The 20,781-nt window shown below is 43.5% G+C and overlaps 1 protein-coding gene across 1 annotated transcript in view; it reads right to left on the bottom strand.

Moving 5' to 3' along the window:
* HMGA2 (high mobility group AT-hook 2) overlaps nt 1-12,800 on the bottom strand; it is a 124,278-nt gene extending 111,478 nt beyond the window's left edge. The window contains exons 1-3 of the mRNA XM_075149127.1: nt 11,599-12,800; nt 8,859-8,945; nt 1,123-1,173 (exon numbers count right to left, since the gene is read on the bottom strand). Of these exons, the coding sequence (XP_075005228.1) occupies nt 1,123-1,173; nt 8,859-8,945; nt 11,599-11,709 (249 nt within the window). The 5' untranslated portion in view covers nt 11,710-12,800. The remainder of the gene's footprint in view (nt 1-1,122; nt 1,174-8,858; nt 8,946-11,598) is intronic.
* Between the last annotated feature and the right edge of the window lie 7,981 nt (nt 12,801-20,781).

The following is a 20,781-nucleotide window of genomic DNA, read 5'->3' as shown; positions in this document are numbered from 1 at the left end:
GAACCCCAGCTGTAGTTTTAAGTACCTTCTGGTGCTGTTTGAGCTTTTGCAAGCATATACTTTTACAGTTGTGTTAACATCTATACAAAAGAACTGAACAAAACGAGGGAAAAAAATGATGGGACTGCAGAGAGGAAAGAGAAGGCAGAATAAAATAAGGGAGCAAAACTGAGATGGGGAGGGATGGATTTGAAAAAGAAGTTTAAAGAAAAATGTTGACCAGATAAAGGGAAAAGGAACTGGAAAAGGAAAATCAGAAATGTTAACTTGTGATGGAGCACACGGCCGCACCTTCGTATCTTCTAATACCCGATCATCTTTTCCGAGTGACATCTCCATCACTTTTCTTTTGAAGGCCTCTGCATAAGTGAAAGATATGCAGAGGAGAGATGCACAAGGCAGACTCTCGTTAGCTGTAAACATCAGTGAGAACACAGAATTTCAAGTATCTGAGACTGAAACCTTTCCATGGCCAAAGCATCAAAACACGTGTCTGACAGCCACATCTACAGACTAAACGGCCAGGGAAAGAGGAAACTTTTAATGAAACATATTACCAGTCACTACAATTATGAGGCATGAAGATGGCCCAGAATGGAAAAACTAAATTCTAAGTGCAAGTATCCTGCTGTTCATTTTTGCTCTTTCTCACCGGATTTAAGGAAAATATGCTGTGTTTCCAGGCAATGCAGGACAAAGGCATTTCGGTTTTTAAACTTTATCTTGTGCACACTACATCTGAATGTTATCACCTCTCTTAATCACCTTCTGATGTCTGATAGTGCCCCTTTAACCTTTGTTACTCAATTACTGAACAAGTTATCTCGTTGTTACTCTCTTTTGAAGGAAGAGTTGAGCCTCTTTTCATGCTGATATTCACTCCCAGCAAACATTTAATAGTAAAGTGTCTTGAGCAAACTACCAGAGTCTAAAGGTAGGAAGCTGTGGTTAACTTCTCTGCTATCTTAACCCTTTAGTCAATCCACCAAAAGAAACAGACACAGAAGATGGATGCTCTTTTTTACAAATGAAGCAGAAATAATTGTTCTCTAACAGAATGGACTTTATAACATGCTTTATAACACGGCAAATAAATCAAATGATTGGAAGTGAAATACCTACCCATTTTCTGGGCCGGCCTCTGGGTCGCTTTTCACCAGTGGCTTCTGCTTTCTGTAAAGGGAAAAGAAACACAACATATTTTATACCTCAGCATTATTTAACAGCCTCGGTAACTAGGAACTCCTTTCCTGTAACATTATCCATGATTATATCTCTTGGGTGGCACCAAGCCCCCCTCCCGCTCTATGGGTTTTCTGGTGGAATGTGTTTATGTTGGGTTTTCTAACATTTCCTAGCCCGCGTGGCCAGGGGACGCCTCGCCTGCACCCAAGGGTGCCCCCAGCCCTGATGCACTCTGTGCCCAGGGGCAGAGAGGAGCGTGCCCACGCGCACCCCGCTGCCCAGTGCCCGCAAGTACCGCCTGGGGTGCCCCGGCCCCGGCCAGCCCTGGGGCATGCAGGCTGCGGGCGGGGGTGCAGAGCAGCTTGGGAACCCGAGGACCCCCAATAACATCAAATCTAGTCTTTCACAGGCTGTCAGAAATTACCTACAGATACTAAATGAAAAATACAGACTGTTTCAAGCCTGAACAAAGCCATTTATAGCAGCCACAATTTCTTCTTTTAGCCTCATGATGCTCATGTGTGAAATGGATTCGGACAGACTATCCCCATGAACGTGTGCGTGTGTTCATATTGGGAGATAACTTCTCTACTTCATGTGAAGTTTTCCAGGTAAAAACACATCCTTAAGCTGTAAGCAAACCTTTCACTAGTCCAAAATACACCGTCCCTTTTCAGGTTCAAGGAAACAGCATGGAAGGTGCCCTAGAAGTCACAGCCATATTTATGTAAGCCCAGCAGTGGGTCCTGGAGCTCAACTTAAAGGAAATATGGGTTCTCTTAACAGAATCTTCCATTAATTCACTGCATGACACTGTGAGTACTACTATTTATGCACTACGCTAAAATACTTACAGGCTTTAAAATGAAAATTGCAAGTTATTTTCTCTAGATAGGCTCTGCCCATCCATACGCCTCATCAGGTAGATAATCCTATCCCACTGAGGGTGATGAGGATTTTGTCACCAGCTTTAGTGAGAGCTGGACTTTTGCTACAAAGTCCCTGAGAATGAAGACACTTCGTACACATTCAGTAAATGTGCTTCCACATTTCCATGAATTGCTTTTTTCCCAGTTAACTGTATGTGTATTTGATTTGCCCTTAGAAATCAACTGTGTCACTAAATAAATCACTTGCTGATCAATCTCTGTAACATATACTGTAACCTAATGCTGTGTAAAGCGGATCCCTCTAAAAGAGAACTTGAGCTGAGGAAGTAGTGGAGGAATCTCTACAAAAAAATTGCCCTGCGAGTTAAATGCAATTACTTTGAAATAAATATCTCACCAAGAAGAAAGCTGTGAAAAATAAAATTCACACTCCTAAAGGGCAAAATTATCACTCAGACTTGTTAAAAGAGTAAACTTGCTCTTTAATCGTTTATACCAGTGTTACATGTAAGGTGAAACCCTCTTATGAGAATACTTGTTAAAGTGCATTTATTATATACTGTAGCTGTCTATTTCAGAGTTTTGTTTCCTTTTAAAGCATTCATTTCTTTACACCTTATAACCCAAAGGATGCAAAAAAAAATGTGGTTTAGTTTTGACAAGCTGAAGCCCCCTGCATTTATGTTTATTTCACGAAACACTGGGCATAAATCTTAAAAGAAAATATTGGCTAAAATTGTTCTTAACAAATCAACACCTGACATGTTATCAGAGCACAAATGCCATTTATTTTCTTCTGTATTTTACCGCATCTGAAGGAAAGACCCTTTTCCAAAATTCTATGAAAAAAAAAATTAACTTTTTGGAAACAAAAACTACTTTGGTCTCACAATTAAAGTTCCTACAAACCTGACACAAATTGTAAGTTTAACTACAGCGTATAATCTAGTTTGATGGGAGAGAGAACATGAGAGATTTCTTTGAATAACTAATCTTTGCTTCCTGCCATAAACTGTCACGCAGCATGGCCGCTTGCCACGAACAATGCTGCGCTTTACCCCCGAGGAAGGTCTATGTCAGAAGTGGCTAGTGTTCCCGCTGGCTAGTTTGGATATCAGTTTGTCAAGTGCTTGGGGACCTTTCGGATTGAAAGGCACTATATTCCTGCTGTATATGATTTCCACCTCATGTTAGAAGAAAAACATTTCCATAGTTCTTATCAAAACCAAATCTTTCCCAGAGGTGAGCTGAGCAAACAGCGGGGCATGCCAGAGACGATGTTTTGGTACAGAGCGATTCTGTAAGTAAATAGGAAAGTTTCCACAGACTAAACTGCAGAAAATGAACGACAAGAACCTCCAAAGTGGACGTTTTTATCTCCGTTCCAAGGGAAGAGAAAGACAAAACACTTCTGGAACAACCAAAAGGAGTAGTGGCAGACCAGTGGTGATGATAAAGACATGAAGTTTAGGAAAATATCCCACCTCTTTTCCTCTGGATTTTTTTTAGTTTGCATTTTGCAAACACAGCCTGTATTTTCTCGCACAGCGCAAGACTGTGTTTTAATTTAAGCACCTGAAGAAAGGTTTTATTGCCTATCAGACAAATAATTCAATGTTTCTCCATATAATTTTCAAGTAATTAATAAGAAAAGGAGCACGTAAGTGCCAAAGCATTGCCTTTCCTCTGAAACAGGTATTTGCATAATCAGAAACATGCCAGTCTGTTGGCTCTCTGCTTTAATTGAAGTGTTGCCTCTGAAGCTGGGAACAAATCCAGAGAGAGCCCCAAGCCACCCAGAGGTAACAGGGATTCTCATCCGGGCAGCAAGATGCGCGTGTTCCCGGCCACCGGACGCCCAGCTGTGGTACCTGCTTAGGCGGGAAGGAAGTTGCTGCCTTCATCCTCTACAGCGCTTTTTGAAATTGAGATGCGTTTGGTCAGGGTTTTCTTAACATTTGGTGCTACACTATGAGGCATGACCTTGCTCGATACAGCTAAGACATGAAATCACCAAACTTAAAGGAGGGTCAAGTATGTTATCAAACACAAATTTATGATCTTTCATGAAATATTATGAAATTTCTTATAACCAGTAATATGAATACATCATTTTTGCCATGTCACATTTTAGGAACAGAGCTACATTTACTTGCTTTTAAGTGCATGATCTATACGGGAAATGGTTTTTTTTTGTCCCAGGTGAGAAATATGGCCGTTCCAGCCATTGCCGTCTGGAAAAGAGCTAACAGTCCCCAGGCCGATCTGCAATTCACCTAAGCCCTGAACCACAGGGCCATCAAACCCTGCTTCCAAAGAGCTGCTGTCAGCACCCCTAGGACTTGACTGCCCATCATCTCTGCCTCCTCGTTGCATAAATGTGCCGTGCCCAGACGGAAACTGCGGCTGTACTACTGAAGTCATTTACAAGACAAGAGAAGTATAAATAATTGAACAGCTATAAAGTGCTCTTTGGGCATCTATCTATTCTCAAGGAAGATTTCAAATGCAACAGAATCCAAATTTGGAGAACTCTATCCACTTGGCAAAATGATCTGCTGGAGACCTCAGATAAAATGTGTCAGAGCTGTAAGACAGGTGAAATATCCAAGAGGATATTTCTCAAGAGGAAGATCACTGTTATCAAACCGTGTCAAAAGACCTTGCCCAGGAATGTGTCCCTCTCCTAAAAAAAAGGTTATTTTGTTTAAAAAAACTCTTAAAAGAAACTTCGGCATTGGCTAAATGATACAAAAATATCACACTTCCCATGTCCTGTTTTACCCATTTTAATTCTAAACAGGAGTCTGTCTTCCCCTGCTTCTCCCATCTTGCTCAAAACGCCTGATTTTGACGTCTTTTATTTTTTAGGTACAATAACCATGCTACGATTACTTGATAAATCTGATCTTGTTTTCCCTTTAAGCCTGTAATGACTGGTGTTGGTGAGAATGAATGAAGCATGGAGAAGCCAAATAGATTTTCATGAACCAATTTAGGGCAGAGTCCTGGTCACATGCGCTTTTTTTTTTTTACCTTTGGACTGCTTAACTCAGGGACATGCCTTTCTACATACCAAACCCTGGCCATGTAATGTAGAGACAGCAGTAAGTGTAGTCACACACAGTACCACAAGTTCTGGTTTTCAGAAGGTGGTATTTCAAGATCTGGAGGTATTTTCAGTGAATTTCACTACACCAATAACCACAACAAAACTCACAATATTTTAACTGAAGGTGAATTTTACTAAAGAGCGTTTACTTTTGGATAGTCCTGGGATATCCCTTGACATTTTCTTTCGAGACAAACACGTAGTAGCTACTACTCCTTCTTTTTTTAACCTCACAACTGTGTTTCCTCCTTCCAAACAGGAGAGTATTTATGCCTATAGAGTATTTTTGTCAAGCCCAACTACAGGAGCTAAACAAAGAAAAGCCCTTGAATGCTTAAGGGAAATGCGATGGGCTGGGAACACAGCTCAGCCTAACAAATAAACCTCAACCACAGAACACCCAGGAAACTAAAAAGGAACATCCCTACTAGGACCTTCCCACAAAACTAGTTGTTCTTTAGAAAAAAAAGCAAATCTTCAGTTTTTTGCTAATTTTTTACAAATATTTTAAATGAATAACAGAATGACTTGTTTAAAGACACAGACTTCAATAACAGCCTAATTGTGGGGACTCAAGTACAAGGCGATTAAGAGTCTTTTTGTGTCTATCTCTTCTCATCTGCTAATATGTTGTGTTCCTTCTGTTCGTGAAAATTAAACAATTGAGAAATGGTTTGGTTTTCTATAAAACGCAGTTTACCTTTTGTGTCCAGTTCATAACAAGTTAGGCATGTGTGATATGCAAGGCTTTTAAAAAAATGCGTATTACCTAAAATTAGAGTAATTGCCACATTATTAGCTGTCCAATTGGTCTTGCAACATTCTGTATGCATTGTCAAGTTTCACATTGCTAATTTCCTAACAAGCACAGTTTGTTTTCAGATGCCCCAAGGCCAGTTTACTAAGACCAAACACAAGCTCTGAAAGCTAAAAAAAAAAAAAAAAATCCCGTGAACCAAGAGATTTTAAATACACAACACAACCATGATTCCAGGGTAAATTGTCCCTCAACTGATTTAAGGGTATTTCCTTTTTGAAGTATAACAAAACAAAGTCCCAGTTCTGGAGTATTTTTAACTCGCTGCCAGTTTGTGCAATACATTTTTAATTGTGATGTGTAATGGTTTGCAAGAGAACACCCAATCAATTAATCATGAGTGCCTTCTCATGGCTGCTCGGTGGGTTCTCCTGGCCGACGTTTATCTTACATGTTGTGAACACTCTAATACATTTCAATGAGCTCCCTTTGAAAAACACAGGCCACACACTATTCTTTAGAAATTCCAGCAATTTCCAGTTGCGTGTATATGTATAGTACTCAGGTTCACATGTAGAGGGGCTTCAGCTAAGTTAGCCAGCTCCCCGAGAGTTGAGACAGACTGTAGAAAGCCTTAAATAAATATATGTATGCATATGTATGTGTAAATATGTTTACCACAAAATTAAACATATAGCTCACTCTTTTAAGAGGTGACACCCTCACCACCAAATGAAGCTTTCTTACAGTGCCAAAACCTTTCCATTCATATTACTGTTAGAAAAACTATCGACATTAATATTACATAAAAAGATACTTTGAGATGCCTGGTGAGAAGGTGAACCATTTTAGAGAGGTTAATTATCAATTTGGAAAAAGAGCTAAAATATTTATTTGAAATGTGATCTCAGTGACTTTCTTCTAGTAGGCTTTATAAGTGTTTTATGCTTTAGAGGATTTATCAAACATTTATGTATTTTATCTATAAACCTAGAAACAAATAAGACTTGTAATTACATACCCCTCAAAGATTTTTTTTTAATCATCAAAAAAGACATGTGGTCTTTGGTCAATTTTTTTTATATTATCAACACCCAAAAGGGTTTGCTTTAATTAGAGCAGTAACTTGATGCATTCTGAAAATCAAAACGTTACAATGAAATTGCTCAGTTCGTAAATTAGATTTAAAAAAACCAACTATATGCACCAGAATCATCTGGAAAGCTCTTGATTTGATATACCTACATATATATGAATGTTTTAAAGTTATTTTCCATTTATACTGATTTTCAAATCACTCATATAAATGAAATAATGTTAATATTTCTTTTAGAAATATCTTTTTAAAACACATTTCTATGAATTACTTAAAATCTAATCTTATTACAAATATTTCTCCTAAGAAAGCCAACACTCCTAAGAGTAGTATTTAAAATACTAAAGCTCACATTTGGACTTGCTAGAACTAATAAAAAACTGCTCTCTCCCTTTTGAAGGGTGAAATTTAAACTATTTTAAAGTGAATCTGAGGAACATTTTTACTATGTAAAGAAAAAAATCAACATCTTAAGCTCACTAGGTCGCAGAGTGACTTTGATATATTTTAAATACTTAACCTGTAAAGCATTTTTTACTAATTCATGAACTTATTGACAGAATATACTGCTTTCTTCCAGCTCAGAAAGTTAAAAACAATTTTAAATTTAAAGAGAGTTGGAAAAGGTCCCTCAAGTAAATGTTGAAAACATTTATAACGAAACAGACATGAAACCATAGTCATCCCCTAATAATTTAATATTTATCGGTATTTGCTATAGTAATTCATAACACTGAAAACTATCAAACTTAATATGGTCAGTACCATAGGCATATTGAAAAATGAACCATAATTAGATGAGGCCACAAGTATCTTCCACACACATTTTGTCACAGATCTACTTAAGAGATACTGATACACTTAAGCACCACAGTTCACTACCACATTTTGTAAGCTTTTGTTTCCAATTTAGTACCTGTAAATTAGTGCTAACTGCTGTGTAACCGTCAACATAAACAAAACTCCCGTATTTATTTTCAAGCCTATGCACAACTGTTTGCTTTCACTAAAATAATTCATACAGAAAGGTATTATTTGCCTTGATACCACAGTTTTCTAAAGCTGAGCTTTCCCCAATTCAAATAAAATTAAGTCACATTTTCACGTCGTATTTGTGATGTAAAGCCCATGCACTAAATGCAATGACTTCAGTGAGCTTCCCCTATAGCTAAACGCATTCAGAACCACCAGAATAAAAGTTTGCTCCCATCATCAAGCAGAAGTAGTGGTTCAGAAGACTAATAGCTCTTCAAGTAAAAGTCCCTTTGAAACTGATTACTAAACAAGATATAGTAGGCTTTTACTGTAACTCACAGTTTACTTTACCATCACATTTTACAGCTGTAAATTTCAATATATGCACTTATTTCCATCAACACATAATTGGATTTACTTCTAATTAACCTATGTTTGACAAAACACTTAGCTTTAATATACAGATTTGGTCTGTAGTAGTAAACGACTGTAAGTGGGCAAGAAATTAATCTTCCTCTTTCAAAAATCTTAATCGAGAAAATCATATCCTTAATATTGATTTCCTTACCAGATACAGGAGATCTCAGTAAATACATCAAATACATTATGTTATTTCACTAATCTGTACACTATTCAAAAAGCAAGCTGCCCTTATAGGTTCTGTACCTAGGGTCTTCATGCAGCATGTTAATGCTAATCTTAAAAATGCAATATACATCCTTTATGTAGTTTCCATTATTAAAAGGCTCCCAACCCCTCAGTTCAGATTCTAAATGACTGCATTTTTTGCTACCAGTTGATGAAAAAACAGCATTAGGAACTCACTCTCTTTAATAATCTCACCTTCTGAGCTGCTTTAGAGGGACTCTTGTTTTTGCTCCCTTTGGGTCTTCCTCTTGGTCTTTTAGGAGATGGTTCACCAGTTGGTTCCTAAATACAGGAAAACATGCTATTGTGGCAAGAGGCTACAACTAACCCAGAAGATCTGAAGAATAAACTGTAACTGAGAAGTTACTTAAAACATATGAATTAACAGTATAAATAAATAACACAGTATTTAAAATGCAACATGAAAAATTAATCAACTCGAGATAAAGAAAAAAATATATTTTGCACAATAAAGGAGTTTAACTTCCCTTGTAATTGCATAAAAAACTGAAAAGTTTGCATATTCTAGGACGTAAGTTATAGCAGAAAACACGTTTTTAAAAGAAGATGGCTATGATTTCCCTCATGTAAGATGATTATTAAAAAATAATAATTACCTATTTAATTTCAATTGCATTTCATTACAGCAAGATAAAATTATCATATGCAGTTTCTAGCACAAATTTTTTTGGGGAAAAAATTTAACTACTGGAAAACTGGAAAGTAAGCTTAGACTATTTTCTCTCTCAAGGGCACAAATATTTTGGGGGGATTTTTTTCTGTTGTTCTGCAGTCGGCATTATATTCATACCTATTCTAAACATAATCGATTTGAATTAAAATGCAGCTGTAAAAGTTTCTTCAAATAGAGCACCAGCAAGCCAAAAAACCTCGACGAAAGAAAATATCCGAAACAAAAACCCAAGTCTAAAATGACTCGTCAGGAACACTGATTATTTTAGCAATTTTCTTAACTAGCTCCTCTGCCTGACAGTAAATAACCAGTCCCTAAAAATGGGTATGAATTACTAAGAGTTCAGATTCCAAATATTTATTCGGTGAATCATAAATACTATAAAACTCTTCTAGTCTTAAATATTATCCATTTCATTCAGATTATAGGATGTGGTAAAAGTAATTAAATGCATTTTATTAACTTAAACCAGCTTAAAACCCTTCAGCTTTTTAATTCCCGGATAGGTTAAGGGGAGGCTGGACGGGGGACTCCCTAACTGCTCCAGCCCTCAGTGGCGAGCCTCGCAGGCACTGCACATCTGGGCTGAACACGTTTAAGGAGAGGCACTTTTCTTTCTCTTCCATACATTCAAACGCTATAGGGGGAAAAAAAAAACCACGGCAGCCCCGGCGCGGGCTGGCAGGGCTGATGCCGGGGCTGGGCGAGGGCAGAGCGGGACGGGGGGCAGAGCCCTCAGCCGCTCCGGCGAAGAGAGTGTCACCGAGGGCAGAGCGGGAAAACCAGGGGCTCCGCTTTTATGGCTCTCCAAAAAGTTCTTTCCGTGCAATCTGCAGGAGCACATCGCTGGGAGCGGGGAGGGGGGGCAAGGCAGCCGGGTTTCCCCCGGCTCGGGGCTCTGCTGTTCAGCTCCCTCCGTGTTTTCGGAGCCCCTCGCAGGCTCTCGTGGCAGTGGGCTGATGCTGAATGAATGGAGTAAACATTTTTAAAGCCCGCGGAAGCTCGCTTTAAAATGAGCTCCGCAGGCAGCCCTACTTCCCAGCCGTGACTTCCGAGGGAAGGCAGGGAAAGGGCGGCGAACAACTCCGCGCTGCCCCCGCCAAGCTCCGGGCTTAATGGGTTGCATCCGCGGGCACAATCCCCCCTCGGCGGCGCCGGCGGAGGGGCTGCAAAGCGCGGGGGCTCCGGGGCCGCCTCGCCGGCGGCGGGGGCTGCGCGCAGCTCGGCATTTCCAGGCGATGCGACAATGGCACTTCGGGAGAGGAAGGGAAGAAGGGAAGGGAGGGAAGGGGGTGGAATAATGCACGCATCTAGCAACCTTAGCGCGGATTCGGGTCTTGCAAGTCAAAAATAGGAACCCAGCGCGCCCCTTTGGGGGCCCGGGAGGAGGCTGTGGGTGCAGGCGGGAGGGACCCCGGCTCCGCTCCCCGCGCCGAGACCCGGGAACAGTCCCCCTCGCCTCGACCTGCCTGGGAAAGCGCCGGAGCAAAGGCAAAAGGTGTTGCAAATGCAGGGCAAGCCCCCTCCGGCTACCTCCCCCACCTCCATCGGCAACGGGGGCACCTCTCTGCATACGATGACGGGGGTGAGGGAGGAGGTGGGGAAGGGGGGGACGCCAGGAAGGAAAAAAAAAGGGGGGAAAAAAAAGAAAAGCGAAAAAACCTATGCGGCTTTCTAGACACCCTCCTCTCCCCCAACCCCAGGATCGAGGGGCAGTCAGGGGCTGGGCTGGTCAAGATCGGAGGCGGCAGCAGCCCCCGGTGGGACCCGACACACGCGCACACACGCACACGCACACACACACACACAGATTGAGACATTGCAAGGGCTGGGAGAGGAGGGAGACAGGAGAGCCCCGTTCCCCGCTCCTCGCTTTCGCAATTTCAAAATCAGCTCGAAATGACCCAGCGAGCGCTGGTTGGTCGGAGCCGCGCTGCTCCATGTTCCCCATTTACATTGAAAAGCCCCAGCTCGCTCCCTGCACAATAGTGAAAGTCCCGAGGAGGCTCTGCGGCTCAGCCACAGGCAGGCAGCACCCCGCCGCTCCCGGGCTCCGGGGTCCCCCCGCCGGGGCGCCCGGCGAAGCCCCTCGCTACGCCTCTGCACCACCTCGCCGGGAAGCAGCACACAACAAAGCCCCCCGCCCCGTCTCCAGGACTCCTTCGCTTGCAGCATAATACGTACATGTACATGCCTATAATACTATAGATCTGCGGCTCTACGTATCTATACGATACTGACTTGTGGTTGCTTCCTGGGTCTGCCTCGTCCTCTCTTCTGAGGCTCTGCGGTTGCAGGTTGCTCCTGGGCAGCAGTGGAAGGCTGACCGGGTCCCTCACCTTGTGCACTCATCGTGACTTCTGCTGCTCAGCCTTAAACCAGTCTCTCCAAAGCACCTTGGAAGGGGGGGAATCAAAACGAGCTCTTGCTGCTTTTGCTGCTCGCTGCCACCACCACACCGGACGTCCTGGTGCTGCCAAAAAGGAGAAGAGAAGGGGAGGAGGAGGAGGAGGAGGTGATGGTGGTAGTGGTGCTGGTGGTGGTGGAAGAGGAGGGGGAATGAATCTCTCTTACAATTTAGGAATGGTTAGTAACATGAAGCAATTCAAAAGAGAGGAGGTAAAAAAAAAAAAAAAAAGAAGAAAAGGCAGAGTAAATTGCAACCCTGGAAATGCAAGGAGAGAGGGAAATGCTCCGAGGGTAGTCGGAGCAAACCAAGAAGGGGAAAAAAATCCTACAAATTGAAAGCAAGTGGTGGCTATCGCGCTTAGATCGGATCAGGACAAATTAAGATAAGACACACTGAAAATGGACTGAGAACACTGCACAATCTTGCCAGAAGCATGCACCCTGGGAAGACGGGGATTTCGGCAGCAGCGGGAGCAGCGGGCAAAAAGAGCGATCATTTAAAAAATAATAATAATAAAACGATTTGGGAGATTGGGAAGAAAAAAAAAAGGGGGGGGCGGTCCTGGGTTCGTGTCTGTGATGCGAGCTGCTGGGACTGGAAATATTATTATGCGAGTCCTGCCCACGGACTAAACTAGGATGAGGGGTTTTTAAAAAAAAAAAAAAAAGGAAAAGAAAAGAAAAACCACCTTTACCCGTGGGTGGAAAAACCAGGAGGGGGCTGTGCAAAAAAAAAAAAAAAAAATTAGAAAAAAAAAAAAGGAGGAGGAGGCAGAGCAAAAAACCGAAAAACCCAGCGACCGGGGGCTGGCGGCCGGCCAGATGAAACACGAGCAGCGCGGCAGCCGGGGCAGCGGCGGCAGAGCACGCCGCGGCCGCCTCACGTGTCCCGCACCGGCCCGGCCCCGCCGCCGCGGCAGGTTTAAAGGGCCAGGCCGGTGTCCCGGCGCCCCGGCCCGCGCCCCGCGGCTGCCCCCGCGCAGCGCAGCGCAGCGCCGCGGCGGGGGGAAGGCCCGCCACCCCTGCGCTCACCCCGCGGCCGGCTGCGCGGCGCTGCGCGGGCGCGGTGCCGCCCCGCCGCCGCTGCACGTGGGCGCCCCGCCGCCGAGCGGAACAAAGGCGGCCGGGCCGGGGCCGCCCCTGGGACGGGCCCGCCGGGCGCCGCCCGCGCTCCGGCCGCGGCCGCGGGCAGCCGCCGGGAGCGCGGCCCCTTCGCCGCCGCTGCGGCCGCCGGAGAGGCGCTGCCATTGCGGCCGCGGGGCCGCGCACACGCTGCGGCGGGCTCGGCGCCGCCAGGGACGGCAGCCGCCCGGGTAAGATGTGGGTGGTGCAACCCGACAGCGGGTCGGAGCCTTCCTGCCGGGACGGTGACGGGCGCGGGGAACGACCTCTTCTGAAGAGCCCTGCCCCGACATTGTTCCCATGAGCGCGGCTGGGCTGCGGTCTAGAAGTCTTCCCAAACTCCTTAGGCAGGGTGTCCCACACAGCCTTCTCCCGCCTTTGGTGTTCGGTCCTCTCCCGCGAACCGTGGTTGGGCGCCCCTTCACTGTGGCACAAGGAGACTGCCACAGAGGCCAGGGAGGACCCCGGTGTCGGTGTGTCCCCCAAAGAAAACGCTCACACCTGGGCTCCATGTGCGACTTTGGCATTTCCCTCAGTCCCGCACCTCCCTCAAGGTCTTGGGCTTCGGCTGAGAGAGAGCCACCCCTCTGGCTGTCTCCTGACATCCTTCCTCCCCTACTCCGGGGTGGACAAACACAAGAGAGCCCTTAGAAGGAAATAAAAAGTTACGTTGTCATATATAATGCTGAAGAGGGCAGAGACATTGCTGCAACACTTCTTGCACTGGCTATCTAGATAGATCCAGTTGTCCTGATCCCTTATAAATTCTTAGCTGTCTATAAATAAATAAAGAAATATAATCAGGCAAAAAGTTACTCCAATCAAACATATGCAACTAAGACGAGCAAGGACTGTGCTGAGGAAACAGCTGAGTTATTTTCTGTGGAATAGGAAAAGTACACTGCAGACAGATGGGCTAAAGAAAGAGTAATCCTAGAACACTTCTTAAGGCTGAAAATATTCCCAAAGTGTTCTTAATCCAATCACAAGCCTCCCAAAGCCTGCTTCCCTCCCATCCCCAAAAGCAACCAGCTATGGAAGATGGACACAGTCCACCTGTTAAATCTCATTGCTATCAGAAAAGTCTTGTAGTCCCAACTATACTTTGTAAAATATTCAGTTCCCATCACACCATGAAGAAATCCACAGGGCCCTACATCCATTCTGTACATCAAAAGATTAAGCTGCTGTATGAGATCAGGGTTCCAAGCGGAGATTGTAAAGTCTATAGTTCAAAGCGTAGCAGCAAATAACTTTTATAACATCCATTAATCTCTTTGAAGCATATTCACGTATCCATTTCTCTGGAAGAAAGTGGTACATGCAATTGCTAAAAGCCTGTAGCTCCAAAACTGCTGTCTCCACAGATTCATCCTATATGGGCTATTAATAGCTCCATTAGTCTTTCCTTGAGTAGTTCTAGTAACAATACCATAGTCCAAAGATTTTTTTATGTACAGCCATAAGCAAATAATCTTCACATGGGAGCAACGTTCCTAAACTCACTGTTTGAAAGCTGTTCCGGACAAGAAAGGTCTTGGCGCTCGCACTGTGCCCAGCACAACAGCATTTGGGTCTTTCTAGGGGTGTCTGCCTACATATTCTCTATCATAACAAGAATTAGCATCAGAGATCTGAATGACCATGGGTCTTTCGTTTATTTGAAACTGTCTTGATTCCCTTCTTAACCAAAAGTTCTTAGATTATAAATCAGTATGATGTTCCTGGGGATACAAACCTGTCTAGACTAATCCAAAAGCTTGTTCTTACATGATTTATATCCAGAGTACCTTAACACAGGTAAGCAACAGGACATCCAGAACTCAGAAAGCCTGACTTCCTCAAGTGGCTGCTGGAAGCTGAGAAGCCAGAAACAGCTCTTGGTTTTGTTCCAGATTCCTTCCCAAAAGAGATGTGGTAATTGTTCCTTCCACTGTTCCAATCCATCCTCTGACAGTATGGATTATTGCTCCATCCAGTGCAAACACCAGTGAATATAATTGTATAATTCATTGAAGAGAATACTGCAAAGTTACTGCGGTACAGATGACCTACTTTTCAGCAGCTTTGGTCTGAGATTTAAGCTTTGGATTATCAACAGAAGTATTAATTGTCAGTGCTTTTATTTTTTTTCTGGAAGCATTCATAATAGGGTAGGAAATTTATAAACATAAAATAAGGCCTGTTTTCCACTCTCCATGAGCCTACAAACTCAGGAAATTTCCAAGGAAATTAGAGGAACTTCCTACATGATTAAGAAGAAAAGAATGAAAAATAAGATGGAGATTTTGCTACCTAACCTGGAACACTCATAAAGAGGCCGTTTGTTATTCTGTAGTCAGTATGATGGCTTGTAGAGGGTTAATTTGCCACTGTTCCCAAAGGGGATCTTTTTAAATTGTGCAGTCTAACAAACAGCAGCAATAATATTTTGCATCAGAACACAAATCTCCAGGTTGCAGTAAAGTATCTTATAGAAAGACAGAAAATTACAGGTTAAATAGGCCGTGGAGATGATAAATAGCAACAAGGAACCCCCTTCCGTTGCTCATTTCTTCATCTACCTCCTTTCTCAAAATCCTGTGGATGCAGAAGAACCACACCCTGTAAATCAACAGGCTCATGCTGTGCATCGTCATGAGGAGATGTCACCTATAGCTAGCAACCTAACATAACTCATAACTGTACATAACTATAACTCCCACCTGTGGAAGTCTAGGAGCTCAGATGATCTCAACTGTAGTGCACTACACGAGGAGAGAACATTTTTTTTCCAAAAAATGTTTCTCTGAAGGTCTGCAATGCAGTCTGGGTGATAGCAAGTGTGTCACCGACTTTACCTGCTCACCATGTACGTAAGAGTGCAAAGAGTCGGGGCGCCCCTCTGTTCTGCTCAAGGGGGGGTCCTGTTTTCTCCACCCGAGTTCTCGTGGAGTGCAAGCTACTGGAAAGGGATAGCGATAAGGCAGGTTTAAGGCCCTAGCTCACAGAGAGCAGGGAAGAGAGTCTCTGGGCAGGGATGGGAGAGCAGCTGGTAAAATTCAGAAGAATTTTTCTGCCCGTTTCCTCAGTTCTTCAAGGAGCTCACAGCTCCACACTGCCTCAGAGAGCTCCTTAGAGGAACCGTCTTGCCTACCAGTGCTAGAGGCTACCCTGTCTATAAGGGTCCTATATTGGTTGGGTATTTCACTTTTGTGGCCAACCAGAGCAGCCAAAGATATTTATGTAGTCAAAGGCTACAATGGGTACTTAAGGAGCTGGGAATCCTGACACTCTGTTTCTAGAAAAACAGTCCTCCCAGGAGAAGTAAAGTTTGCAAATATTGCCTACATTTGTGGGAAAAGTTAACTTTTGTTTTCCCCGGTTCTTTCTGAACGGAATCCCCCTGGTCTCTGGGGATACAAGGGAGAGAAGGAGAAGAGCAGGCACAGAAACCTTGAGTGTACCGATCAGATGGGCCAGGGTGAATCGCCACTCTTCCACTCATTTCTTTTCATCCAACTGGTGGAACCAACAGCGGCTGCTGCTTCGTAATCAGCAATCTGCAGATGGCTGGGAGAATGCTTTAGGGAAGCATGACTGCGGCTGACAAACAAGACCCAGAAAAGAACATTAAGGCTCACTCTCAGGCCTTGTCTGCACTGGGGAATTTTCTTCCCTCCTCCAAATTCCCACCATTGCTAATATGAATGCAGCTGCACAATTGTTAGGGATGTTGGGAGTCGTAATATATGAGTTTTCATCTTGTCAGCCATTTGCAGCACTGTGTCAATTAACCCTCCTCAGAGCAGGGTTAACTGATACAGTGCTGAAAACGGCTGCTGGAGCCGAAAGCTGTCTATACTAAGGCTCCCATTGTTGCTAGCCCTGGTGCAGCTGCAGTGGAATCAGCCCACGTGGGATTATTTTGGTAACAATTCTCCAACCTAAAAACAGCCAAAAAATGCAACATAGCCACCTTATGGGCCAAAACACGCTTCCGCTGCACCTCAACAGCTATGCACCTAGGCTGTCGCCCTTCATAATGAGCTTTTTCTTACAGTCCTTTCAGTCCAGAAGGTAGTTTTTGTATTTCTGTATGAAATACTCAGTAGATTTCATCCCAGCAAACTGGTGTTCCTGTCACCTCCGTAGGACTGCCTCTGCTCATTAGTTCTCACTAGCTCTGGACTCGAAGATGTGTGGAGGAAGAGCGAACCGTCTGGTAGTGTCTTTTCATTGATTCATACATTCATTAATTCAAAACAAAATTTGCCCTGTCACTCGTGGAAACCTTGTAATTTGTTTTTAATTTCTTAATGCAGATCTAGTTCTTTAATTTATGGCTGGAGGTTCTTGTTCACCAGCAGTTTTGGTTTTTTTAATGCTAACTAGTAAAGCCTTATTTATGCAGAGCAGCACCGTGAAGACTCAAGCTGATTTCTGATGGACTAAAGTTCTACTTCGAATGAGCAGAGTTGGCAGAATCAGTCCCACTTGTTTCCACGTGCTTTAGGAAGCAGTTACGAAACAGCCGGGTGAAACGGGTGTTTCACTCCCTGCTGAGTAAGACTAATACTTCTAAAAACCCTCTCTCTATCCTTCTCCCACATCCGTGTCCAAACACTTCCACTAACTAAAACAAGGAAGTGTTGTTTTGCGTTTGTTATACTTTTGAACAACTATTTATCAGATAGATGCCGGCAGTCAGGTTTTTTTAAGTGCAGTTTGCAAGTGTGAAAATGTTGAAGTCCAGGCTCAGCAAAAACCTCGGTGAAAAACTCAAGCTCACTAAAGCCCTTGATTAATGACAGCCAGGTTTCAATTCATGCATAGCATTTTATGCAAATACAGACCACAGCTATATGCAGACTGATGGGCAACTGCATATGCCCATAAATACCTACAGAGGCTCAACGTATCTGCCCAGGGAAATGGCAAAGGGGCAGACGCTGTCCGCAGCCTCCCAGCTGGGGAGGTGAGCTGTAGAGCTCCGCTCAGGGTGCTGGGATGTTGAGCAAAAACTAATTTGGCAGAAACTTGGATACAGCTGGGTATTTTGAGAAAGGGGAAAGGAGCTGGCTCACTCTTGTTCATCTCTGATACTGCTGCGATGGCTGTTTCTCTCTCCCACGGATCCCTTTGGACAAAGTGAGGGAGTGGGCAGATTAACTGAGCTGCCTGCGAAGCAGGTGTAGCAGCAACCTGTGGAAGAAAGGAGGAGCAACATATTGATTACCCTTAGCTCAGACTGAGCTGTGGGGATGCATGACAGTGTTCTCAGGTCATAACTGTCATGCAAGGAGCCTGCCTCTTGTAAACATATTTATTTGCTTAAACGGTTTTCATTAATCTTTTGAAAGGTTCTTATAAAATGCTAAAAAACTACCATCCCAAATCCCAGTGGAACTGGACTTCTCCTCTCCCTGAGCCCCCAATAGTAGGCTCAGTATCTTGCATATGTTTCTATATGAAACTCTCTGATTAAAAGTACTTAAGACTGGCTCATTTTTCTCTGCAATGAGTTCAGTTATTTCCTTTTTATACCTTCCAGAATTTACTATACCATATCTAAATATTGGCTGCAGTCCACATGTTTTAGATCATTCTCTATAATGGTCCTGTTGTTATAGAATCCTTTGTGTGTGTGAGAGAGAGAGAGAGAACATGCATATGTGTTGGAAGCGAGGCAGGGTGCATATAATTGTTTGGAAAGAGAAATCAGGGTATATTAATTCCATCAGTGATTTCTGAACTGATAACACAAAAGTGATAAAAATAGTGAGCAGTGAAATTATAGACCTCCAGTGCATTACCTTGTATGTGTAGTAAATAATACTTCCGATCCCAACATGTTACTCTACTATATATATTCTATCAATAAAATGACTCATTCACCTTTCATTGCTATATAATTTTAAAGATCAGATTTATTGTTGTCACATTTCCTCATTTTTACTTATGTTCTAAATGTAGATCCTTTGACCTGAGTCATACAACGTGTTAGTCAATGTTAAGCTACATGAAGATGAAACTAAGGCTGAAATTCCTTACTCATTACACAAAAAGCTCATTACCTGCTAAAGACCATACAGAGAACGTACACATGTAGGGTAGGTTAGCAATCTAGGAGAAAAGCAGGATTTGATGCTTCATTTGACAAATCATAAGCTTTAAACAAAATAAAGGAAAAAAACTTTACTCACAGTGTCATAATGCAGGATAGAGCTCATGAGGATTTGAGAAATGCCTCTCTACTCCTAGGACAAAATGAAGTGAGTAGCCCTGTCCCAGCGGACCCCTTTGACTCTTGCCTGTGACTCCTGCCTGTGACTCCACACATAAAAGATGCATTTAAGTGGCAAACGGACAGCATCGATCTACTGTACGTTCATTCCCTACGTGGACAGATTTTGTGCGCAGCAAGCGTGACGTGGCTGACAGCACGTCAGATAAGCCAGTTCACATGCACAGCAGGCTGCGTGTCCTCGCAGTTGCAGGTACGGAGTCATGAGTGCATGGCAAATTTGCTCCCAAATTTCTTTTAACTTCTCCTTGTGGAGAAGTCCTAAGAAAGTCTGGCAGTGATGTAAATTCTCCACTTTCCCATGTGGAGAAGTTCTCAACCACCCAGAACAGAACAGATGCAAAACCCCCTGCACTAACAATTCCACTCATGTCCCACCCTGTAGGGCCCTGAGTCAGGGATTAGGCAGTTCAGAGGGCTGAGTGGATATCATTTTGTGCTGGAATGAATTTCACCCAAAGAGACTATACTTAGCTTCTATAATTTTTTTCCCCACAAGCTAAGATAAATTTCTGCTTTGGTCCATTAACAATACTTGTATTTTTAATCAGAATTATTTTGTACTATATTTTCTTTGGAATAACAGTAATACAGTTTATGTGAAATACAAACAAATGAGGGAACGATTTTTACCTAAATGTATGAATAGCATTTTGCAATTTGTCATTGTGATATATTTATCTTTTGAACTTTAAGTGAGCTCAGCTGAAAAAAATGCTTCTCTTCGGCACATGACTGGAAAATATATTACACCAGAGAAGTATATTGCTGTTTCAGTTTAGAAATTAGTGGCTAAATATAATTTTCCACTATACTTACTTTCACAAAGTATGTAGCAAATTATTTACCTTACAGTAAATTCTTCGTACATATTCCAAAAGGTGTTAAAATCATCATTCTTGCTCACATTAATGGATATTTTGTGAATGTGCGTTAAAACTAAGATCCTTAAGATCTTTTGTTGCCTGCTGAAGCCTTAAAACCACTGTAAAATGGCTAGAACAAAACAAATTTGTCAACAAAAAGAACCCTGGGGGAAGGAAAAGAAACCAGTATGGAGCAGAAAGATACAGACTGGCCGGTAAAGTGATGAGAGTTTACAGCAGCTGAAGATCTGGGTCTGCTATGTCTTACACCCATCTCCTTCTGGTGGCACCGCGTACGCTAGTTACCTCGCGCACTCTTTCTAATCAAAACTTCGCCCAGATGAAGATGATGCCTATGGTTTCCAGCTGGGCATGCTGCATCACGGACTGCAGCGGCGGCCGGGGAGCCGGCCTCTCCCCCGTTCCACGAGCAGAACCGGGCAGGAGCGCTGTGCCCGGGCTCCCTGGCAGTGCTGGCTCCGCTGCACGCCTGCACAGGTAAGTCGCTCCCTGCTTCTGAGCTGCCCCAGCAAACAGGGCCGCCAGGGGCAAGCTGCTACTACAGCAGCAAAATCGTCCAGCCTGCGCCTCGCTACCTCCCTTCCCCTGGACGGCTTGGGAACGGGGAGGAGAGCTGGCTGCAAGCTGGATGAACTCTTCCGGCAATGGCAGCTGCTCCCGGCCGCCATTTTGCCCAGGGGTCATTTGCCTGTCACATCCCAGACATGTAACCCTCATGTG

Source organism: Calonectris borealis, chromosome 1, assembly GCF_964195595.1.
Source record: "Calonectris borealis chromosome 1, bCalBor7.hap1.2, whole genome shotgun sequence".
Taxonomy (NCBI): domain Eukaryota; kingdom Metazoa; phylum Chordata; class Aves; order Procellariiformes; family Procellariidae; genus Calonectris; species Calonectris borealis.
The sequence above is the reverse complement of the archived record's forward strand: the minus strand, read 5'-3'. Positions and strand labels throughout refer to the sequence as shown.